Below are 19,169 nucleotides of genomic sequence, written 5' to 3' on the forward strand. Positions count from 1 at the left end.
ATATTGAAACATTTCAACCACACATGTCAAACTGACTAATAAATGTTTTCCTGCACAATACAGACTGCACAGTAATCATTTCCATCAATACCAAGCAACACAACAGCCAGTCTTGTCAACTTAGAATCTATATACATTAGTGATTATAACCAAGTGAATGAGAAACAACATTTAATTGTGTTTCTTTCACTTAAAGCAATACAGTTTATGCGTTGACTATTTCTTTCATATTTAATTAATTATTAAAATAACAGGTTATTAACAATGCTTAAATTTGTTACTGAAATACAGACTGGTTTTAAATCATTAAACTAACACACTAGTATTCAAAATTACTAATCCAGTTTTTTCCTACATACACAGGTTTTGAAGACCACTTTTCAATTTAAATTCTCTCAGTTTTAAAGATTCTCTCTCTGCAGGAATCTACTTACTGTAACATACTTTACATTTCACACTAAAGGACTTCTATCCCACAATACATTCACCAACACTTAAACTGAATGATGCAGCATTTGTAGTCTGCTTTAAAAGATTAGCATCCCAAAAAACACTAGTATCAAATATTTATATATCTGCAGTAATGCAGGACTCAATATAAACTTACACTTTCTGATTGTTGATACTGTTGATGATGTGATTAGAAGAAGTGATACGCGTTTCTGTCATCATCATGTCTGAGATGAGGCCAAAAATGGCCTACAAACTGATAAAAGTCTGCAATATGCGGAAAGAAAATTCACTTCCTCTGTACAGTTGTTAAAGGTACACTTAGCACCTTTAAAAAATGGGAGCACTTTGGACTAAACCTGAAACAAAAAATTTAATCAACTTAATGTTATAAGTTTACAGAGTCAACCAGGTTCACATAAACTAGACTACATTATCAGCAAAGTCCACTGAATTGTAATTTTGAACTAGCATTGTTTCACAAATGTAGCACAATTTAATGTTGCTACCAAATGGCAAGACGATGTACAAATGTTCGGCATGCGTTAAATCTATCTGCTAGAAAAATGGATTTCAAAGGCTATACCAGATGTATAACTGTTTCAGTGGACTGAAAAAACCAAAACCTTGAAAGCATGACCTTGGAGATGTCCTCTTACATATACTGCAGGACATGGGCAAAATATTTGAGGTAACAGTATTTTAAATATAAAATAGTTCTCATTCATTTAAAATAAAATATATAAAACAGTATCATAAAATAAAAGTCAATAGATAAAGTACAGATTCCAAGAAAATATTACTTTGTTGCAATATAACTGAGCAACAACAGAATGCATGCTTATCAACCTGCCACAGTTTATACCTTACTTATTATTCAGTATGTATACATATGATCCCCATGCTAGTTCCATTCACGCTCTGAGAAGCAATGTCTCAATTTGCTATTAACGGATGTCAATTTTTTTAAGTTTTTTAATGGGATATTATTACATAATTTCCAAAAACCAAAAAACACAATAATCAGAATTTTTATTAATTTTTCAGAAAATTTCCACTCCACACCCCAGCATAAGCATGTTAGAAAACACTTGAAAAGAAAAAGTGTATGATGTATATTTTGTAGACAGAGATGTGGAAAATTCTTGCTAACTAAGCCGCATGGATTTAGTGAAATATAAATCCACAGTAATTAAAGGACTATTGTCCTTCATAGTTTGAACCCACAGGATTTTATTTCTAGATGAAAAAGCACACCTTTGGTATTGTTGAAACTTTTTGTAACAGAAGTGCACATTAATAACAGTATTGTAATTTTTTTGGTTGGTTCAAGTATATTAAAAATATATGAAGAGATAAATTTTAAAAATTTACTTTTCTTTTTATCTTTTCTAGCTCTTATGTAAAAAAAAATATTTTTCCTCTGAAGTATTTCTCAATGAATACTTTTGGGTTGGTTTTGCTAGCTCAGTTTTTTATAATGATTTTGAAAATAATCGACCATACATGTACTTGCTCATGTTTAGGCACCAAAACGTAATCTATAGTATTCTCATGAGAGGCCAATATCACAAAATAAGTTATTTTAAATATTGGTTATAGGGGTTATTCACCAAAGTTAAACCAGGTAGACCTTTAATTCCACATGTTAAAACTATAGGGTAAAAGTGATTACTTTTGATATTATTAATTAATTATACAAACATGGTGCTGAATAACTTATATAGATTTATCGATACTCTTTGAAGCACTTCAATGATAAGATCATTTAAAAATATATTTTCTTGATTTTAACAATGGCTATACTATTACCTAATTTTATTTCTTTGCAGTATAATGGGACTACAAATTCAAGAGTGCATTAACTAAATATGTTCAAATGACTTTTCCTTAATTAATGTTTTAGATTGTTTAGATGAATGAAGCAATATTGCAACATTCTTCCCATAGATATATTTATGGTGTAAGTAGTGTTATGAGGGCTACTACCCCAACTGCACAGAGGCCTGTCAATTCTTTTAGGCAGCCCTGCTTTAACAAGTTTGCAAGTTTTTTTCAATTCCCAAATTGTTCCTTAGTTTTGACCATAAGACCAAAAATTGAAAATACCCGTTTAATTAATGCAGAACTTCCAGGCAACTAAGTCAGTCATTACATTTTTTGTACACATTGGTAGTCATTGTACACATTTGACGTCGACCAGGGCTACGCCCTCCCTAAACCCGATGTGCCTCACGCCACTGCTGACCCCAAGTTTTTTTTTGTTTAAGCCAGTTTTTTTTTAATTTAATTTAATTTTTAAATTAAATTAGTTTTTTTGATTCTCAGTATATTCAAATGAAAGCCATAGAACATCCCTCTTTCTGCCAATCATGTTGAACCAGAAAAGTTGTAACATTACAGAACTGGAGTCCAGCAAATTTGAACATCTGACTGGGACTTAACCGCAGAAAGGGTATTTCTCCACAGGAAGAGGATTATCCATAGAATGGGGTTTCTCACAGAATGGAGATTTACAGTACAATTGAGGATTTCCTACTGAATAGGAATTTTTTTAAATAATAAATTTATTTATTTCATCTTTTTTTTTAAACTTTGACTACAATTCACTAATTTAATTTAAGAGGAGTATTTATCTGGGTATAATTTAAACTTATTCAGATAATTTAAATAAGATCTTGATCAGCATATAATTTGCTGTTCCTGTAAATCACAAGAAACAATGAGCTAACTGTTGCTATTTAAGTGGAATCCAGACCTTTCATTAAAAAAATTAAGATAATTTAAAAATAGAATAAAATTTTTTATAAAAACAACTTTTTTTAAATCGGTCAATCCTGCTTCCAAGTGAGAGTATAATGCACATGTTGATCGCACTTTAATTTTAAGCAAGTCAAATGTGCGCACAATCGTACGAAATAAGGACTATCAATTGTTTGTATAAGTCTGATGCTGTTTGTTGTCTTTAGATACCAGAACAGAAATAAACAGATGATTCACATGGAAAAGGTTCTTAAATGAACAGTGCAATTAAGAAAAAAATTACAGGCCTGACAGGATGGGTATGAGCCAAGCGGTGATACACACATAAGAACCTTAATTTAAAAAAATTTTAAATGTAAATATCTGGATAGTAATATCGGTTTCACTGCCAGTAAAGGATGGTTTGGAAAGTTCGCAGAAAGATACGCGAAGCGAGTTGAAAGTCACGCCCGGGCAGGCAAGTAAATCAGCCGACTGACAACTATCTCCCGTTACACTGTTTCATATTTATCACACAAAGTATTAGATTGTAGGCTTATAAAGATAAATGGTGTGACGTATTTATCGTTGAGTGTTATTCTACGCATTTATATTATGTAAAGAATATTTCCCTGCACATTTTGGCACACATTAAATAAATTAATTAACCTTGCTATTTATGGAGACCAATGCTTCAGAATACGCCATTTCGGCTAACATGAACATTTTTAGAAACACATTAGTCATGCTAAGTGAGGGATTGGTGTATTAGTATTTATTTTAACATTTCACAGATTTATATTCAGAATATTTTTTACCAGGCAATTCTGCAGATTAGAAGCTTCTGGAAAAAAAAAAGACAAAATTTAAGCAAAAGGATGGTTTGGTTTTAGTCAAGTACATCAAAAATCTTTACGTAACATGTTGATACATAATATGTATGTAGCTAACCTAAGCAACCTTTCACCCCAGTATTGGAATTTTTTCCCTAGAAGCAACAAATCTTCAGAGTAACAGTATTTCTCCAGCACAAGATAATGTATGAACCAGTCATGTGAAGTAATGACAAGTTCTAAAAAGTTGTTTTTTTTACTATGTTTATGTGCAATTGGGTCAAGTCATCAATCAACCAAAGGTCAAAACATGATTTCTTCTAATCTTTGATATTTAATGAGATAGTATCTATTAGCTTAGCAGATAAAAGACAAAAAATTTGAATTTTTTATCACCTTGATTGTTGAGTTAATATTTTTTTCAAAAATTAAAAAAAAACTCCAGTTTGTAGGAACATGTTGATATATTTAAAAGCATGTAACACAGTTTTTTTCTAGAAAGTTCAAATTTGTACCATTTGTTTTAGAATGATAATGGCTTTAATTCGACATATAACTTGAGTGTATCACATCACTTTATATTTTTTTCCAAAAAACCTCAGTTTTTTATAAAAAAAATTGTTGTTTTTGATGAAAAAATATATTTTATATCAAAAATCTTTAGTAAGTTGTGTACGTTTCATGATAGTATTCCAATGGTATATTGAAATGATTTTGAATGTAGATTAATGTGTATGGAAATGCAGTTAATTTGTTGCTTGTCAGCCTAAATAATAATCAATCTGTCAATTTTTTTTTAAATTTAATTTTATTAATTTTAAACAAAAAATTCAACTTACTTTACACTCAATGAAGTTTTTATTTTCTTCTTTTAGCACTTCTAATTAGTAATGGTGAGTTAGTTCTCTTCTTTGCCCAAAACTTATGCTGCTTCAGCCATCAAATCTACTGGCACTTGAAAGGTTCTCCCTGTTGCTGTGGTTGGATGTAATTTGCACTCTCTCTCATGGAATTTCTGGGTGATAGGGACTGCCACAGCTTTTTCAAACATTGGTTTTAGAATCTTTTCTTCATTTATTTACTCTATATTGGTTACATAAAAAAATGTAATGGATGGGAAATTTTTCACACCCTACTGAAAAAGCTGAAAAGGTGTTAGAATTTGATGTTCTAATGGATTTTGGAGGCTGGCTTTGGCAGCAAGCCTTTTTACTGTAACCCCAACACCATCACAAATTCCTTTCCCATGTGATGTAGCATAAAAGTGCCACTCAGCTCAAGTCCATCAAAGTCCTCTGTGATAGCAAAGGTTCAGAAAATTCTTACAATTTTTGTACTGTGCAGTTGAACCATCTGAATTTCCAATTTGACAAATAATTTCAGAAATAGGATTAACTTTTTCTGGAAAGCAGGAACAATGGTAGTATTGTGTGTTAGGCAGTCTGATATAAATACAAGACTCTGGTGAACTAGCTCTTGTTTTCCTGTTTCTCAATTGCTTTCCTTGAAAAATACTACATAAGGGTGCACAGCAGCCATTGAATTGTTCCAATGAAACCCTTTAGCCTCATCTTTTAGAACAAACAACTAATTGTCAGAAAAATCCAATTTTTACTAGAGCTTCACTTTCTTGCAACAAAGATTTTTTTAAAACCTTGATTGTTGTTTAGCAACAAAGACATGTTTTAAACGTTACTCAATTGATTGCCAAATTCTTGAACAAACTCATCAAATGGTTTGGTAAATGTATAGAAATTGCATCAGTCAACAGTAATCCATTGTTTATAAGTGATGTCAATCACTTCCTCCTAAAAAAAACAGTTAAAGCTTCTTTAAATTCCTCAATATCAGGATAGTAGTCACATTCATTTAGGAGGCATGCCTGTAATGGTGGATTGCACATAACTTAAGCCATACATTCCTTGTGACTTGATAGAAGACTTTCAGAGCCAGGAAATGTCAATTTAATTAACCTACCTCCTGAAAAGATGTTTTATATTCTGGTGTGCAGTGCAAACACAGACAGAATGAGTGCCACTGGCACCAGTAATAATGCAGTCCTTGGGCCTCAGTTCTGCAAACTTTGAAAAGTCAATTTTTAAGTAAGGGAATTTTTATTTGAAAATCTTGTAAATTTCACACTTATTTCCCAAAATCAACCTTATCTGAACATGGACTAGCTTATTTTCCATGTCCTTACCCATGGAGACAATCTTTTTTTCCAGGCATTTGCATACTCACCTCACCATCATTATAACATTCCGTTACCAACACCTGTATCGCGAGGTAGTTTTCCTAGGTTTTGGATTAGGTGATGATAATACCCTTTCTTAGAGTTTTTTTTGCTTTCCTCGCCATAGTCACTATACCAAATTCACATTCCATTCTTGCACAAGACCAACTCATTGGTAAAATTGTTAGAATCTGAATTTTTCAATCTTGCTTGCTGTTGCAAATTTTTCTTTTAGCTGATTAAGAATTTCTGTCTGAGTTATAAAGTGGTTCTGCTATGTTGCCAGCTTGGAAAAAAAAAAGTTTAATTAGGGAAATCTTAATTTAATTTTGTCAGTTTTTCTTTGCAGTATTTCTTATTTGATTTACATTTTATTTTAACAGGTAATTCTCCTATTGATGTCAATGAGACATTTATAAAATCTACAAATTATTCTATATCCATATACTCTGGATCATCTTTATTGCAGCCTGCTTTTGCAGTTACATTTTTAAAGCCAATGGTTCATCATGAATATTTGTATCAATTTCAGAACTTGAGTATGATTGTTTCTTACTTAACTCGAGGTGGCAAGAAGTGCAAATTATCATTCCATCTTCAATAATATCATTTAACTTTGTCATCCATAGTGTGGCATTCCTTAGGTTTTTACTAACCCAATGCCTGTCTTTATTAAAAGGATTGCAAAAATATTTACCCCACAATTTATCCATTTATATCTTATGAACTTGCACAGAGCACTTGTTCACTCGGACAACTCATAACACAAACACTAAAGACAAGAGCCCTAATAGGAGGAAGCTGACTAAGGGTTACAAGCTGAGACAGGAAAGAAACATGTCACTGCTTGAGTAACTCCTGTAAGGTCCAGGTTTTATTTACCAAAGAAACTATTATCGCCCTATTTACAGCTAACTTTTCTTTGGTAAATTTTTACGGTATAATGGAGAATCAATTATTAAGGCAAGTTCAGATAAAAAAAAGTTAAGATTTTTATGATGTAACAAGTCATGAATTAGCAGAACTTACACACGCATCAATTTTAATAAAATAAAAAAAATCATTTCAATATGATAACATTGGAATACCATCATGATACTTTGTACATGACTTACTAAATTGTTTTGGTATAATTTATATATTTTTTATCTAAATTAAAAATTCTGATTTTTGATTTTATAAAAAACTTTTTGGTAAATATGTAGTTGGGCGGTATTTGCGAAAAAAAATGTTAAAAATCCGAAAATACTTTTATTCTATGCTCTTTAACTTCCGCTTTTCAATAAAAGCGGCGGAGATAAGAAATTACAAATACTTTAGGAGATACCGAATTTTTAAATTTCATCACAATTATACCAGTGCATTCATGTGGCTTTCATCATTGTTTCTTGTTTACGAGTATCTATTTTTTTATTGGATAATGATGTCACGTGATTGTTCGTGATAGGCCAGAATTCAAATTAACCAATACGTGATTATTTAATTCATTTATTGTTTAAAACGGTGTTTAATTACCGCCTCCAACTTAGGCGAGTTTTTAACGTTTCTAATTTTAAAGTCTTATTTTTGCGCAAGTAATAAGTAACAAAATATTTTTACGTGAGTTGTTACTGTTTATCCATTGTCCTGGTTTGTTATGTCAGGTCAGATACATTATAAATACTTTAAAACTAAAGAACCATTGAAATTAATTCATATTATTTTTAATGTACCGTCAACTGGGGTGACTGTCTGCCTCGGGTTGACTTTGTCCCACTACTTGGAAAAACATTTACTTGATGCTATGTCCTTTACCAGTACGAAGAAACAATATGGCAATCATGGATTCCACTAGGTAGAGTTGGTAGTATGAATAAAAAAATAATGGGTGATTGCAATGTTTATACAGTTTGTAGGTACTACTGCAGTTATATTATTGTTTATATTTGGTGTTTTAATATCATTGGAAAACTGTATATTGCAGCAGATGGTTAGAATTTATTGAGAAAACTTGTAAGTAGTTAATTTTATTCCGTAATATCTCTACTTTAAGAAAATATATAGAAAGTGTTTTCATTGTTTTATAAAATACAGTTTTGGAAATTATCAAACAATAGGATTTTTGCCTGCAGTCAGGGGTGACTGTCTCAAAACAGATACTAGTCAGAATGTTTCATTCAAACAAATTGTAAATGACTTGTTTGAATGGGTAGGCAGCACATTTTTTAGGTTAGGTTAGGTGGCACATATCTACCTTACTATGTGTACCAGTACTACATGTAGATGTTTTTATTGTCTGTTCACAGTGACTTTGTAGCTATGGCACGCAAGTATTGTCATGTAGTGGGTGGCCGGCCCTATAAAAATTATGACAAAAACATTAGAAAGAGCCATGAATGATGTTGTACAGAAGAGATTGAGCCAATGGACACCATCAAAAAAGTATGGCATTCATATAACGACACTAAAAAACAAACTGAACAATGTTCACAGCAAGACACCAGGTGGTCAAAGAGTTTTTAATGAACTGGAGGAACAGTCATTTGTTGACCATCTAATAAAGTTGTCAGAGTTTGGATTTTCAGTGATTTTCGATGGACTGTGAGAAATTATCTACAGCATAAAGGTGTGACAGTGAAAAATTTTAAAGATAACACACCAGGCTATGACTGGGTCAAAAGGTTTCTCCGGGATCATCATGAATTGTCTGTGAGGTTTTCACAAAATATCAAGAAAGTTAGAGCAGGTGTGTCAGCAGAAACCATCACGACATATATCTATCATCTGAGTAAGGAGATTGAGGGGATCCCTCCCAGCCATATATTTAACTATGATGAAACCAAAGTGTCAGATAATCCTGGAAACAAGGGTGTAATTTGTAAACGGGGAGCCAAATATGTAGATCGCATATGTAACCAAGCAAATCCTCAACGTCTTTGATGTTATGCGGCAATGCAGAAGGAAAACTGTTGCCGCTCTATGTGGTGTTCAAAGCTGACCACATGTGGTCTTCATGGATCGTGAATGGTCCACAGGTGCCAGATACAACCGCACCGAAAGTGGGTGGTTTGATGCTGTTGTGTTTGAGGACTGGTTATGTAGTCTGTTTCTCCCTAGCGTGCGTCATTTACAAGGAGACATTGCTCTCATTGGAGACAACCTTTCCTCTCACATTAGCACACAAGCGTTGCAAATTTTCCAGGAAAAAATAATCAAGTTCATTTGTCTGCCGCCTAATGCAACCCACTTGCTCCAGTCGTTGGATGCAAGTTTCTATGCACCATTGAAAAGAGCTTGGCAATCACTTTTATCGTCTTGGCGTGACTCTGCTAAAGGGTCAAAATTCCCAAATATTCCAAAGGAAAAACTTCCCAGTCTCCTGAAGTCATTGATGGAGCAGAAGAAAATTTAGTTTCAGGATTCAGGAAATGTGGCATTGTCCCTGTTGACAAAGATGTAATATTGGCACGGTTACCAAATGAAGAGGCAAATTCTTCTCTCATTGGAGAAGCTTTCATGGCATCACTTACTGCTCATAGGAACAAGGTGATTGGTGGTGATGCACCCAGGCAGAAAAGGAAGAAACTAAATGTTCCAAACATAATCAACGACAGAAGACCCCAACAGTTCATGAAGAATCATCTTCAGACATTGATGAGAATCATGAGGATATTGTTGTCAATGATTCAGATAGCAATCTAGAGACATTTTCCAACTCAGGTGATGACTCCGTAATCATTTATAACCGCAAATCTCTGAAATCTGTGTGCAGCATCAACAATTTTGTCATTGTTACATACAACAACTCATAATATCCAGGAAAGATTGATGACATCACTGAAGCTGGTCCAACAGTAGATTGCATGGAGCAGGGGAAGAATTACTGGCATTAGCCTCAGAAGCGTGACATATTGACGTATGAATGGGAGCATATTAAGAAGAAAATCGAACCTCCAAGGCAGGTTTCTGTCAAAAGAAACACTGTTTGTAGTTCCGGAGTTAAGTGAATATGTTTAATAATAAATTATATTAATGTTGTTTTGTTAATATGTTCAATAATATTCTTCTTTTGATGATGTGTTCAATCCAAGTTTACATTATAAATAAATTTTCTTCATAGTAAATAAGTTAATTGTGTGGTGTTCCTCCCTTCCCCCTCATCATAAACCCAATTAAACACTCAATTTTTAACCCGACAACCATCACAACACCTCAAAAAAGGCTTTTGTGCTTCCAAGCAGTGTAAAAATAAGGGTGAGATAGTCCCACTGGTCATGCATTCTATGTGTATATTCAAGCTAAATCATGCCCTGAGACAAAGTCACCCCATGTTGAGGTGAGATTGTCCCACTTTTTTTACAAATTATTTAAAAAGGTGAGGAAATTTTTTTATGTTTTTCATTGTGATGTCAAATTGTTCATTGGAATCTCTTCTATTACATAAAAAATATATTAATGTAATAACTTTTAGCTATTTGTTGGTTTATGCAGTTTATCAGACAAAGGCAGTGAAAATCGAGCCCAAAGTCACCCCAGCTGACGGTACGCTTAGTTTCAAAGTATTTATAATGTAACTGACCTGACCGAATCGACCATTTTCATTAATTAGGCATTCACAAACACATGGCAATAAACAAAATGGCAACTGTCAATTGATTACACAGGTCTTTTATAGCAAAATAAGAACGGCGATATCTCCTAAAGTGGTATTTGGAATTTCTTATCTCCGCCGCTTTTAATGAAAAGAGGAAGTTGAAGAGCATCTAATAAAGGTATTTTCGGATTTTTAACATTTGTTTCCGCAAATACCGCTCAACTACATCTGATGAAATTTAAAAATTTGATATCTCCTAAAGTATTTGGAATTTATTACCTCCGCCGCTTTTATTGAAAAGAGGAAGTTAAAGAGCATAGAATAAAAGTATTTTCGGATTTTAAACATTTTTTTTCGCAAATACCGCCCAACTACATATTTTCCAATTTTTTTTTTAACCTTGTGTTCTAATCATTAGTATGACCAAAAATACAATCACCAAATATGAAACATATTTAAAACCTCAAGATAATTATATTATTGGTTGATTTGATATGGAATACCCCAATTTTTATGTTTTAATTACTGTAGGTTGCATGGTTTTATAGTAAAAAACTTTATGTTAAAATTCAATAGTTCTGTCTTTTATTCAGACTGAATTTAAAAAAAAATCAGTACGACAAAATGATAAATCTGTTTAATTGGCATTAATTTGTCCTAATTTTTAACCTTTTTATAACACTCTAAATTTCAATGGTATCCCTCTTTTTTTTTTTTTTTTTTAAAGAATTGAGTGAGACTCGCAAATGCCTTTATGTTGAAAAGTCTAGCTACAAAAGAACTCAAATATAGCATTTTCAACCCCCCTCCCCCAAAAAGGCTTTGTGGACAATTATTCATAATATGAACCCATTAATTCTAGATTCAAAATTTATTGTATTATCTATCCCACTCATCTTCAATTATCTGCTACCCAGTACATTATAGCCTGGAGAGGAGTCAACAAATTTTTCATCATATGACCACATTCCCAGTCACAGTATAGTAGTAGTTCCAGTAAATAAAATGAAGTTTTTATAAACAAGATAACTACAGAACATTCTGGAACTTTGTGCAGGTGTGGAACACAGGTCTGTTAAGAAAAATGCAGGAGTGATGTAAACCATTAAGCAGGTAATAAAACTTGCAGGAAAAGTATGGACATCTGCCAGCAAAGCTGTAAAAAAGGTTAGAATGATTCCTGCAAATGGGGAAGATTGATTTAACATATATTGGAATATGCCATTGCTGGTTTGTGTAGAAAAAAATCCACAGTAATGGACAACAAAGATAAATACATAAAACACATGGAAACCAAGCCAACATTAAGTAAATGTCAAATGTTAACATGCTTGGACACAAGAATTGCATGGAATTTAGTAAAAAAAAAAAAAAATTATACAACTAACACAGCAGGCGGACTAGAAAGTTGCAAAAGAGCAGTAAATACAGAAAAACAGTAACTCCCTACAACATACTAAAAGAATAACCCAGTGATAAAAACTTTGAACAGATAATCCGTAAATCTGTAATCTTACAAGACTATAGCAAGAACACGCATAGAAGGCTTTCTATGAATAACAGTTGCAACATGTCAAGAACAGGCATCTGCATTCATAATCAGAGACAGAATGAATAGAGCAAATACCAGTTCCCTAAAAATCACGAACTATGTCATAGAAAGCCTACTATGTCCATCCCAACATGTTCAGATTATCTGTTAAGTTTCATCATTGGGTTAGAATGTCGGTTGTTTTTCTGTGATTGCTGTTCTTGCTTCGCTGTCAGCTTAACCTTACTGTGTTAGTCTGTGCTGTAATTTATTCTGACAATTCCATTCAAGTAATTCTGTGCTGTCTAATTATGCAACATTTGACAACCTAATATTGACTTGTTTGTCATGGGTTTAAGTATTAATTTTCGTTGTCCATTTCAGAGGTTTTTTCTAAAACAAAACAAGCAATGGTGTGTGTCAAACATATGTTAAACTAGCTGCAGTACCCGGCGTTGCCCGGGCTGAACACAGGGTGAAGGGGACCTTTATCAAAATCAGATGTAGTTAGTAGTTGTCTTCTTAATTTGAATGTCAAGTGTGCAAAATAATTTATATCACTTTCAAATCCCAACAGACATTCTGCCAGTGTATAGTTATTTACCTGTATATATCTAAAAATTGGTGGTCTGTATGTAATCTAGACTCTATAAAGCACTATAGAAAAAAGCTGAAAAATAAGAGACTACTAATATTGAAAATATTCCATTATCATCATTCAGTTTTGTTTTGTAATATGTTTGAAGTAGTTACACATACCTATACAAATCATCTATCTATCTATCTCTCTAAATATATATTTATCTCTAAATATATATTTATCTTTAACTACATCTATATATATATATATATATATATGTATCGCTCTAGCTCTATTTATCTATTTATATCTACATATATGTACACATTTATACCTCCCACTATCTCAATCTCTTCTATATATAAATCTATATATAGCTCTATACATATATATATATATATTTATCAAACCCATTTCATTCTCTATACCTTACTCCCATCTCAACTTATCTCTTTTTCTCGCTCTATCTCACTCTGTATACGTATCACTCTATCTCTGTCTCTTTTATATTTAAATAAATTGTGTCATGCGTGCGCACTTATACAACAAGAACAGACGAAGTGCCGCTATATAATATGAAAAAAAAAAAAATTTTTTTGAAACAATTCATGCTCCAACTATTGCAAAATAGTTATACCGTCTCAGAAACCTTCACATGCATGCGCATAACAACTCACCAAAATTTCATCGCAATCAGATGAATGGTATAGGAACGCATACGGTATAAACAAACGAAAATTAAAGACATGACAAATGCATCAAACGATGGTGCGTTTAAAATTCAAGGCAACTCTATCTATTGACGAAGTTAGGAATAAAACTGTTATTAGCGCCTTTATTTTGTTAGTGCCGCTGCGAGCCCCACTAAGCGGGCTGGTCTCACCAAGGAGAAAAATATGAATTTGCCAGACCTTACTATGTGTATTATCATGTGGCAGACATAGAGAAATGACACTCACTCACTATTTGTATGTCTATGACCTATGATTTTTTCTGTTATAAAATGAAATTATCACTTTCACTCCCTTAGGGATGGAATTTAATATTAATATGTGGTCTATGTGTTATCCAGGTTATGAGCTTGCTGTAGGCCAAAGTTCATCCAGATCCATTAAGCCATTCTGGCGTGATTGAGTAACAAACATCCATTCATCCAAACTTTCACATTTATAATATTAGTGGTATTGCATGTAAAAAAAAGTATTTTACCATAGTGTAACTTATTCCTAAATATGCTACAAAAGTTTAGAAACTGTAGGCTTAAGCCAAAGCCACACACACAGCTACACTATGTTCAGGATGTTCGCTGCTCCAGGTGACCACACAAGATATTCTAGTTTGCGATGTCGGAGAGAGATGCCATGGGATCCAAGTGATGATTCCGACAATATTCTGCTGACTCTTACAGTATGCAAGTGTAAAAATTAACGGGTTATTAAAGTTAATCTAAAAAAAAGAATTTGGAGTATTTCATCATTTGATGAAGTAGTTGCGTGAGGACAAAGCCAAATTTATGGATTACTTCAGAATAAATACAATTCAGTTTGATAGCATTCCCTTGATATCAAATCCCAGGCATTATACCACATACAACCTTTCTATAGTCCCACAATTCCACATGAAAACAGATGTTTTTGTTTATCTGTGCATATGCAACATTTTAGAAAAAATAACTGAGAACCAAACACCTGGCTATGTCACCAACATAGTCAACACAGCAAAGTGTGGTCAATGACACCCAAGATGCAGCTGGCTATATTTTACTGCGAGCATGGCGCTCTGTGTGGCCGTAGCTTTACATTGATGGATGAAAAGAAAATGAAGGCAACACAAGTAGGGTTTATAATTGGTCACACCCTTGGAGATAAAGCTATGGGACAAGTACATAACATACACAAATTAGGAGAAGACGTGCAGTATTAAAGTACACTGCAAAAGGAAATGATCTCATGGCGAGTGCTGGGTGAAGCTGCAAATATAAGGTGTAAGTATATTAGTAGATTAGTGCATACACTAAGAAATTGGATTGTTAAATCTGTGAGAAACAAACAAAAGATCTTTCTAATCCTTGCCACCAGACAGAAGAATAACTGAAATATTAAGAAAATAGTACCTGGAATAATACATTATCAGAGAAAAATACTATCTTAAAACCCATATGACAAAGGGTAGCTTGCACGAAACGGAATCTTCGTACTTATAAAATGGGCCAAACATCAAAAAGTAGGCCCTAACTCAAAAACGTTTATAAGTTGAAATTTCCTGCATAGTAATGAACTTCGCTGAACAGAACAAAAATGGTTGCAACATATTACCTCCCTACATAAGCGATATGAGGGATAGCATATCATTGGTTCAAAAATAAAAATATTGTAAGCACGCAAATACTGAACAGAAATACGCAATCCCATCAAGATGGCGAGTGTCAAACACAATATTTTACGTCTGGTTTGATTGAAATAACAGGACTCATGTAGTGAGCGTAAATATTTGGGGTTTGAAGAGTCAATATTTAATATTACTTACGGCTGCTTCCAAAAATTCCAAATTTTCGGCTAACACACCAATCTGTCTCCGTCATTCGAAACAACGTTTAAACTTTCAACTTTTTTCCACTGTCGAACGACTGCAACTCTCTGAGGTCAGCGAGGAATAGAAGAAGTCCTAGAATGAACACACTGAAGCAATCGCAAATATAGCAAAGAGATTACAAGTTAGATGTTGTCAAACAGCAAATCATTTTTTTGAGTCAACAAAATAATAACAAAGAAAAAAATCAAACATATTTAAAATTAAAAAAATATATTATAATTTAATACAATTATTTCAAGTCAGCTATGATAGTTCAAAATCATAAAAAAAAAGTTAATATTTACAACAGTCTGATAAGGCATTTTAAATTCAGGTCCCAGACATAGTATAACTAAACAAAATTTTACAATATTAATAGAAATAAAAGGGAAAGTGTTCTGCCTAATGTTTCTAATGTGTTTATAGGCTCAATCTATATATACTTGTGTGTAAGCTTCTTAGATTAAATTGTTAGTACTGACCTAACTTACCATCCTACAAACAAACGTGGTGACACTAGAGCAATAGTTAAGTTCGAAGAATATAAATGGTCAGGGATAAACATGCAATAACAATTTAGTTTAAATTTTATTAACATTTAGTGACTGATCGGTCAATGCTTAAATAATAATTTTTCCTCTCTCATTATTTAAAAAAAAGAGGTTGTCTGTGAAGTCGGTTTATAGACGATAATTTTACCTGATAACGTTAGTGGAAGACAGAGAGATGCGTCACAAGCCAAACGCTTAGGCCGATCGTGCCTCTGTATCGCTTGTTCTACACTCACGATTGCACGCACGGCTCAGGCGGAACGTGACATTGAATCATGCTTTTTCGTGCGTGCAGCCGGCTTTCATCGATTTAAAAGACATTATCCTGTCAAAAAAATTATAAACAAGAAAGGCTACGACCGGTGAGACGAACACAACACGCTACTACAAAGACCGCCAACAATCAATCCCTCGATGAGAAACGGAGCAGAACTGGCGCGTCGACCGAAGACATCAACACTCGAAGAGTCCCCGAAAATTATGCTCGCTCAGTGGCCGCTGCGCCGTCGCTGACGCTATCCGCGCATGCGAACTGTGCTCCACGCAGCGGAACGTGACAGTGAGAAATGCTTTTTTGTGCGTGCAGCCAGCATTCATCGAATTATAAGATGTTATTACGTCAAAAGCCAGTATTGATGTACCTTTTCGTTATCATTTGACGTCGTACCGCCGAAGGCCACAAAGCCCGACCTCCACCCACCAGTATTGGCCCCCGCTGGTGGAACACACCCCTCGCCGAACCGACACGAGTCAAAGGAAGCACCCGCCCGCAAGTAGCCCTAGCGCCCTGTAACTTAAACATACTCACCTAGCAAGGATGCTAGATAATTAAGCCCCATTAAACTCATTAGGTATAATTACCCAAAGTTAAGTGCCAGGAATGGTGCGTCTTAGTGTGTGTGTGTGTGTGTTGGCCCAATAAGGGCATCCCAATTCGCTAATGCAAATTCTTTCCCATGCGGCCTGGGGCCTTAATTATAGCGGAAAACCGTGTAAGTGCATCATAACCATAATTAATTATAAAATGTGCAGCGAAGGGAGTGTTTGAATAATAAGCGAACAGTCGCGTACTTGAGCCCCACTTTTGAATGTTTTATCGGCTAATTGTGTGACCACAAATTCAATAGACACAGAACCAGTTAAGAGTGTCCTTAAATCTAATTAAAATAAGAGTGACATGTAATTAGCACGTAAGTTTTCCAGTTTATATTGTATAACGGTAAATTCCAGATTTTGGCGCGAGGGAACAATGAATCCCTCCCAGGCGCCATGTTCCCCCGGCAGTTCATCGCAGCTCGTGGTCTAGGGCGGACGTGTTCGTCCCGCGGAGTGTCATCACCTTTGTCTCACTAATCGTCATACTGGTAATTATTTAAGTCTTCAAAACCCTTTTCAGTCACCCTCCGCGAGTCCCTAGACCATTTACGGTGCAGGGCTTAATCCGGCCGCTTTTCATTTCACTCCCGTGACGAGTTTATGTCGCCACACGAGTAATAGCATAACGGACCTGGCCGACTCCAGACCACAGAACTTTTGCTAATAAAACCGCGCAAACGCCTGACGATCACAAACTTTAGAAATTAGTGAACATGTGAAGTGTCAATTTAATTATAATTTACGGGGCTGGCCGACTCCAGCCGAGACACAACATAACTGCCGCTAGGGAACGTGGACAATTAGCATAAGCAGAGTAGGCACTCTGCCTTGTATTTTATTTTAATTAATGTGTCAGTGTAAAGTGTTAGGGCAACGTATCGAATATAATTGTGTACTTTGTAAACAGTGTTTGTGGCATCGCAAAATTAAGTGACACGCACAGTGCGTAATAAAATCCACCAACCGGATCTTGCCGTCAATTATTTCACTCACAACAGTAATCACCTCAACCGACCCTCCACATATGGTGTGTTGCAAACCACCTCACAGCCTACGGACCTAGTTAACACGCTGGGGCTAACGAACCACACCCTGCTCTACCACCCCGTGTCTTCAACAACGGCTAGACACACATGTGTCCTCAACACCTGATCAGTGCCGCGCCTCGAACGTGCCCGTGCGTGCAACATAGTGCAGTGCCCCGAACGGGGTGACGTCAGTCACGGCCCCTTACGCGTGTAAAGCGCCTGGCCGGGTGTGGCACTGCGCAATTAAATAATTTGTTCATGCTTTTGATAAGATAAACAAAAACTAATAAGCGTGAAATCACTAATAATTAATGTTAATTTTATAATCATTTTGTAAAGTGTTATCATTCACAAAACTGGCCGAAATCATCTTCCCACGCTCCGCAGTTTCCCGCGGAATTTCCCCCCTCCCTGGCCACGGCGGCCAGGGAGGTTAGTCAGTCGCCATCCAGCACTCGCCCGGGCCGGCAGCCCACGCACGGGGAGCTCTCAACTTTCGCGCCAACATCACCAGTAACTACAATAGGTAATTATAGCCAAATCGTTTTAATTCAGCTCCCCGGTCGGCCCGAATCGACCGTTCGAGACCCCGCGCGGTCCTTCAATAAAATGTGCAGTCCGCCACAGGACTTTTAGTGTAATATGTAAATGATTAAGTGGCCCATCGTGGCACCTGCGCCTCACGCTGTAAAGTCCCACATCGGGAACTAGTTCATCGCCCCCGCAGGGCGGCACTACGCCAAATGCGAATCTAAACTTTCGGACGAGTCATTAACTGGGACGTGCCACGGTCACGTGTGTGATATCCTGCAGGATTCCACCGCGGCCGTACCCAGCATAACGTGGCCCTCGCCACCCCGCGGAGTAGCCGCAATTAGTTAACCAGTTGAGTGGAACAATTTATCTAGACCCGAACACGGGACTAATCGCAGTGACTATTGTGTAGTGTTTGATTTTAAGTAATTTTGTATGAACAACCTCCCCACGCATTTCACGTTGCGTGCCGCAGACTTTCATATAGGTATGAACAGACTTATCGCCTGCCAGAGCATTCCACTCGCAATTCGCCGGGATTAGCCCCTATCGACGTACTTGCCACCGGGCTACCGTGTGGCCGTAATAAGTCCGCCTATAGAGGGTGGCGTGCGTGGAGCTTAGGTCGACGATGAAGCGGCCAGTTACGTGAGCATGTAACGTGTAA

General features: G+C 35.3%; 1 protein-coding gene across 1 annotated transcript in view; it reads right to left on the bottom strand.

The window, feature by feature from the left end:
- The window catches only part of LOC134530339 (ATP-dependent RNA helicase me31b), a 50,676-nt gene extending 35,068 nt beyond the window's left edge, over positions 1–15,608 (bottom strand). Inside the window, exons 1-2 of the mRNA XM_063365082.1 lie at positions 15,469–15,608; positions 608–809 (exon numbers count right to left, since the gene is read on the bottom strand). Coding sequence (XP_063221152.1) covers positions 608–675 — 68 coding nt within the window. The 5' untranslated portion in view covers positions 676–809; positions 15,469–15,608. The remainder of the gene's footprint in view (positions 1–607; positions 810–15,468) is intronic.
- Between the last annotated feature and the right edge of the window lie 3,561 nt (positions 15,609–19,169).

Source organism: Bacillus rossius, chromosome 3, assembly GCF_032445375.1.
Source record: "Bacillus rossius redtenbacheri isolate Brsri chromosome 3, Brsri_v3, whole genome shotgun sequence".
Lineage (NCBI taxonomy): Eukaryota > Metazoa > Arthropoda > Insecta > Phasmatodea > Bacillidae > Bacillus > Bacillus rossius.